Source organism: Halyomorpha halys, unplaced genomic scaffold, assembly GCF_000696795.3.
Source record: "Halyomorpha halys isolate HHAL.00 unplaced genomic scaffold, Hhal_1.1 Scaffold303.1, whole genome shotgun sequence".
NCBI classification, from domain to species: domain Eukaryota; kingdom Metazoa; phylum Arthropoda; class Insecta; order Hemiptera; family Pentatomidae; genus Halyomorpha; species Halyomorpha halys.
In genome coordinates, this window is record NW_027115075.1 from 1,171,999 (window position 1) to 1,179,133 (window position 7,135).

General features: G+C 29.5%; 1 protein-coding gene across 1 annotated transcript in view; it reads right to left on the reverse strand.

Moving 5' to 3' along the window:
• Window positions 1–3,819: 3,819 nt before the first annotated feature.
• LOC106681000 (ATP-dependent DNA/RNA helicase DHX36) overlaps window positions 3,820–7,135 on the reverse strand; it is a 22,961-nt gene continuing 19,645 nt past the window's right edge. Inside the window, exons 17-21 of the mRNA XM_014421090.2 lie at window positions 6,826–6,998; window positions 5,931–6,086; window positions 5,167–5,482; window positions 4,249–4,355; window positions 3,820–4,145 (exon numbers count right to left, since the gene is read on the reverse strand). Of these exons, the coding sequence (XP_014276576.1) occupies window positions 4,067–4,145; window positions 4,249–4,355; window positions 5,167–5,482; window positions 5,931–6,086; window positions 6,826–6,998 (831 nt within the window). The 3' untranslated portion in view covers window positions 3,820–4,066. The remainder of the gene's footprint in view (window positions 4,146–4,248; window positions 4,356–5,166; window positions 5,483–5,930; window positions 6,087–6,825; window positions 6,999–7,135) is intronic.

A 7,135-nucleotide genomic window follows, 5' to 3' on the forward strand; every position in this document is an offset into this window, starting at 1 on the left:
ACGGCCTTACAGTGCTAAAGATTTCCTTTGGGACCAATCCATTGAGTAAGAAGCAAGCTGTTGCATGGGCACTCGTAAGGCTAGAAATTGTACTACAGTAGAATATACTGTAGCATATTATGCCAAGGGATTTTCTCTGGGATGAGGATCCAGTACTGCGAAGAAGCCAAAGAAAAAATCTTTTTGGGTGACAAAGCAGTATGTAGCCCCCTTCATCTAAAGCCGCGACCTTCTTTCCATTATCCCAACATCTTTCAGCAACTTCATTCCCCTAGTAACCTTTGTCTGGTTACCTCCCCATTTGTGGTAGTATATCATAGGGAATCCTAATTGGTAGCTCCTTTCCAAAAAAAGAGGAAATAGTGTTCAAACCATAGTGTAACTATATTAACTTTTTTTCCATGCTCTCTCATAATGAAATTTCATTACTTGGTTTTCATTGAGGTTGCTTCAATAACCTCAATCCCTGAGGAGGCCCCTCACCTCCCAATATTTTTCTAGTAGGACCATATAGAATGGACAATTCACAATAACAAGATAGAGATAAGTATCCCACCATAACCTTAAAGTACCACAGGTAGAAAAAGGTAATACTCAACTTGATCTATGTAAATTATACATGAAGCAACCACTAATTTACGGTTTTATTCTGTTTTAGAGGGATCCAAATAAAAAAAAAAAACTCAATCCCAAAGTATCATAATAAAAATATGAGAAAAAAAACAACTGAAAGGTTTTCCAAACCTTACTAAACTTAAATCTCTGAACAATTTCACAAACAATAAAAACACTTGTACTTGTGAAGTTATTTGTAAATTATTTTCACTTAACCAACATATTATAAGTTCACTGGAGAATTATTTAGACTGTGTCATATTTGTAAAGTTTTACATAAGTAATAGCATCCCAGCGATTGAAATAGGAGATTAAGTTAAAAGAGGTGGATGAAACAAGAATTATTAAAATGGTTGGTATATCAGATCTCATGGATCTAGTTTTTAATTGAATCAATCAGAATTGGATCTTAAACCTGCTTGGCCCAGGGTGATGTGATTTTTCAGACCCCACTTAGTTCAGGTGATGTACCAGACGGCTTTGAAAGTATAGAATATTTCCCAGGAGCCGTCTGAAACAAAGATGGGCTTAAATTAGCTTTAGCTAAAAATGCCATGGATACGACCGTTTAAATGAATGAACCATTGATAAATAAATATTGTATCCATGGCAATTTTAGCTATTAGTTTCATAGTTCCCCAACTCTGCCCAGGAACTATAAATTTATCAGTACTGTATAAGTCATTTATTTAGTCTTTACAGAAACCATGAACTCAACCTTTTTTGAAACCACTGCAAGACCGGGAGATGAAGGTTTTTAGTCAAGGACTGCTAATGACAAAAGTATTAAACCTTCAATTTTGCTAAGCATCATAGTTATTATTAATTGGTAAATTACGTCTTAAAATATGAGATATATGAGCAAATGCTAAGAGATTCATCTTTGTCCACGAGGTTGCCTTTAAGATTAGAGTAAATGAAGTAAGTGAAACTTTTTGATTTATAAGGAAACTTTTAATTAAAAAGATCTTAATGAGCCTTAGTCGTGGATAAAATGACAAAAAAAAATCCAATAACTAAATAAAATTGGGAATCTTAAGGGATGCATTTTACATTTATATCTCATCCTATCATCATAGGATCTCTTGCCACGAATTAATCCTAATATGATTGATATCCATATCTTTGGAGAATTTTGTACACCTATGAACTCAAAATAAATATAAATCATAGCTCCTGAATCAATATAAAAAATGGGCAGGAATTAGTTCAAAATTAGATTGTTTCAGAGGATATTCTACTAAATTAAAATCACAGGCTTCTAGAGCTTTAACTCAACCCTCACCACCCACACTCATCGTATATAAAATTTTTATAGGATGGGTAGTTGATTCGCTGAGAGAAATCATCTGGTAAAGACATAGAGTCTGGTGTCATCAATGTGGCCGTGATTAACCCAAAAGATGATCAAAATGAGGTGTTCAGCTGTATTAAAATCTCACATCCAGAACATGGATTTCCATTCTTTCTACGGCTAATTAGTTTACTAAGAAAACCCCTAATGCCCAGTTAGACATTGCAAGACCTTCGGAATATTCACGTCCTAAGAGTGTCCAGACAGTGGAGAAGTACTTTCTCAATGTAGCACCTTTTGTGGTTTTCTCCAACCTCTGTTTCAATGGTATCTTGAAATATTTTTTTTATATTTCCTGAGGTCCTCATAGAGATAGTTTCGTTAGACTGTAGCCGTGAGTCAATGGTGTAGGTTGGTGGAGCCCTACAGGGTCCACCCACTCTCTTCATTTAACTGGGGAAAATGCTATATAAAAAATGTATGAATGTATAAAATGAAGTACTGAACCCCTAAGCCTTCAAGAATCGTAGATTTACAATTTCATACTTCCATTGAGTGGATTCTTAACAAAATCCATGAAGTTAAATGGACAATGTTTTCAGTAAAAATTCATTTGTTTAAAATAAATTAGATTCTTAATACAAACCTAAATAGAACAAACCAATGATTTTCAATTGATCTAATTAGAATAAAAAACTATGACATCAAATACATAAACTCTAAAAGGCAATTGTATATTTGTAGTTACCAATTTTAAATAAATCAGTGTTGTATTCTTTGGTCACTCCTGTTATAAAAATAAAGGAACAGGTACGTAAAAACAATAATATTAAATATTTATTAGTTAAAATACATGGATTGCTTGACAGAAAGGTTAGTAATCAATCTATTGAGATTCATAAACAATATTCTATTTCTTAAGATAGGAAAAAAAAACAATACATTTTTAATAAAATAGTAAAATGTAAACAGTTTAAATGAAATATAATGTTGGAAAATTTAGTTCTGTAAACTAAAATAATTTATTTTCATGAATCATATGAAGAAAAGAAAATATCAGAGCTATTTAAAACATTCAAATTGATTGGACATGATAAGAAAGGTAATTATTAAACATCAGATATTTTTCTTATTGCAAAATTAGTTTGATTATTTCTTTCTTTAACTTTAAGTAATTGTCCAAATATCTTTTAAAATTAGAGCATTTATACACAGTTAAAACCAGTTCTACTATGAATAAATGTATAAGAACATTTTATCAACAATATGTTTTATAATAAAAGATTATTACAAAAATAATTTTTTAATTAAAAGTTATTATTTAAAGATTCTCGGGGAATCAATCCAAAACAAGCTTAAAGAAAATCAACAGACCTAGAACAACAAACTTTGTTCTAGTTTTTTCAAGCAAAAAACAGGTCACAACAAGTACATATAAATAATATAAATGAAAAACAATTTTCTTCTGAAAATAAAAAAAAATTGAGATCATGAACTAAATAGATAATACACAATATTTCAATGTAACATATCGTTAGCTTAGAGGAAAAAATTATATTTTTGCAAAGATAAAACGTTTTTACTTTCAGCCAAAAATACACTTCAGAATTGGCTTAATAGTGAAATCATGAATAATTATTTATTATTTCACTATTTTGTCAGTACTAATGCGCAGATTTGTTTCAGGTACAAGAAGAAAGCAAAACGTTACATCTCCAAAATATCAATTGACTAATATTACCTCCAATATAACGATATGTTCCTCACATAAAATTTAGGAACTTCAAACAAGAAAAACTAACAAAACTGCATTGAAGATTCACTTCAATAACTCAGAATCACTCATACATCAACATTATCACATTAATACTGATAATAAAAACGATAATTTACTAAAGCTGACACAAAAGTAAAGATGAAAAAAAGTAAATTCACTATTTATTGAAAAAAATAATTTTAGCCTGACATATCATAAATAAACAGTTTAATCATCATGCAGGTCAGGCCAATAGATAAATTCTTTCTTTTTACTCATTCACAATAGTACTGCACTCGGGGGCAGAACTTTAACAGCATTCCAGGAATAACTACTTGTAAAAGATTTTATTTTTAAATACTTTTACAAATTGTATTCACAACCAATTCAAACTTATAGATTCAGTACATGTCATCAGAAAAGTCACTTTCATCAAAATTTACTTCTTCGTCTTCTATTGTTATCAATTCAACGATGGCTCTGGGAACAAAAAAAATAAAATAAATAAATAATATATGTATATTTTTATTTTATAAAACAGAATTATTGAATTTCAGTGAAGTTAAGAAGCAAATAAAGTTACCTTAATAGACGAGCTTCAATAGATTGTGAATATGGGTCACACAAATCTGAGATGCCTGGATGAGCAATTTTATTTTCCAAAATCCAATCTAAAGCAGTTCTCAAATCCTATTAAAAAACATAACAATAAAATACTCCATATTACTGGTTTTAAAAAATATTAATTACAGAATTGACAGATATAGTGGAAGGATGTACGTAGGTAATTATTGTTAATGGTGTTAGCATCAAGCCTTCAAAATCCACTTATTAGTTTTTTATTTACAACTAGCAGACTCAGCAATCCTTCTCTATTGCTAGATTTGAGAATGTACTATGAATATATTTCAGATAAAATGACAGACATATTAATACCTAATTAGATTCCTATTTTATATTAATTATCAAATAATCAGATGAATATACTCAATATCGACTGGGAGAGAGGGTCTGTCGTTAGTTCTTAAAATCTTCCTAAACCTAATGCAGCCTGTCATCAGATGAAAATAGAACTATACTATGACACTCGACTTTGCTGGTTTAGAAAAGTGTAATTTTATTTTAGGTTTAAATTGGTAAAGTTAGAGAATTCATAAGTTTGTTTTTCAATACCCTGGGGGAAAGGACACTCAATATATCATGGGTTTGTCCAATAAAAATAAAATTAAAACCTTTTACCCGCAGCTTGTTAAGCTATAACATAATCATGCTATAATTAGCACATCATCAAATAGCATTTACAAAAATTCAATTAAATTTAAAATTCAACATTTTAAAGCCAACAACAGTCATATAAATGATACAAGTTCTCCTGAACTTTCTTTGGTAATACTATTAACCACCCTCAGTATTAACATACCTGTAAAAAGGTTGGGTAACCCAGTGGTAATAATTAAACTTAAAATATATAGTCTTAATTTTAATAATAAGAATAAATTACCTGAATCAGTTGTGCCACATAATTGGAGCAATTAAACGTAATATATTCATTAACTGTAATTACTTTTCCCATTCGATTCTCTTCGTCTGTGATAGTCAAATTTTGGCAAAAAAATATCAATGCCAAAGGAGGAATCATAGTAGTATCATGAAGTGAAATCCCTAAGCTTTTAATTTTTTCAAAATAAACCAAAAATCTTGAGCGAAAATCACCTTGGTTATTATTAACAGACTTAGGGTGCAATCGAACCTTCCCATCTTCAGGAGTAAATAAAAGAAGAGAAGCAATTCCTGTTTTCCGGTTTACTTTCTGTTTTCTATAAGTTAAAAATAACTTTCATTATAATAACAACTATGTAAAATTTAATAATAAAAAATTATAGACTAAAATTATTAATATTTCATAAAGTGTATCTATAACAAATTATATCAGATTATTATCAATAACAAACAAATGTTAATTTTTTATTGATACAACCATCAATTATAAACTTAATTAATAAATATTCAGGCTAGATAATTAAATAAATACTGATGTATTCTCAGTTAATATAATTGAGTAACTATTATATTTAAAAAAATTACACAACAGAGAAAAAATTGTGAAAAGATTAATTAGTTTCAGAAATTAGGAAAGCCTCTTAGATCCGATGCCCTCATAACCAGTCCCGAATCTTTTTGACTGACTGATTAACACATACATTAATCAATTCAGCACCAACTGGGCCGTTACAAAAAAATTCTATAAAAATTAAATAATCTTACTTTATAATAGCTATATTTGGGTAGAGACCAGCGCAGACTATAGCCTTCAACAGTCCAGGGTAATTGGAATTGAAATTTCCAGAGGTACATCTTGACTTGTCGCTATCTAAAAATCTCATGTCATACAAATGTCGAGCAAATTGATTCTTCATTTCACTGAAAAATAAAATTCATTAACAGTGATTTTTTAATCATTGGGTGTGTTTAACACATTGTACAACTTTCATTTACCATTCTCCTTTGATTAGAAATTATCAAAACAACCATGACAACTTTTAATATATAAATTCAGTTTATCCATGATTTTTTTGGTAATCTCTATTACTTTCTACAACTTAGTTTGTCTACAATATTTTGGCTTTCCAATGGACATCTGTTTTTAACATGGAAAGATATTTTGACAGTTAATCATCAAATTCTTTCCTTATTTAAATTTATTAATTTTTTATTACTATTAAAAATGATAGATGGCAAATTATTTAACAAAATTAAAAGTATTGGAAAATCTTATCCTCCTACCAAATTTGCAAACAGATCTGATTATAATTATGCATGATATTTGTTTTTCGGTTGATGTACAGAGGAAGTTTGGAGTATGTTTAATTATTACTGAAGGAATAAGAGCAGAAACAAGGACCTTAAGTCCTGTATGTCTCAAGAGAACACTTGAACAGTTAAAAAAAAATCACAATATACGTAATAAGAAATACTATTAAGTAGCCGACCATATAAATGTAAATCATAAGGTGTCAACCTCAATTCTGTATCTATCACATAGATTTTGAGCCACAGACTTTAATATTAACTGGAAGTAATTAAATAAATTGAATAAGCATTGATACTGAAAATACAATTATATGAAATAGAATCTATACAAATAAATAATTGTAATTACCAAAGTTGAGTAAGTGTATTGTGGGAAAGATAATTAGAGCGACAGAATTCCCATCCTCTCCTTCTTTCTTCAGCTCTTTCCCACAGAGATACGACTTCTGAGAGCAAAAGATGATCACTCTTCATTCCAGCACATAGTTCTTTCTTTCTCTGATCAACTTCTTTTTCCCTTCCCTAGAATGAATGGTATTAAAGTCATTATTTTATAAATAAAAAGTTTATTTATTATATTACTTGATATAGAAATGTTTCTTTGCCAATAATTAGATCATAACCTAAAGAACTTTGGAAGAAACGCTTTACATACAAAT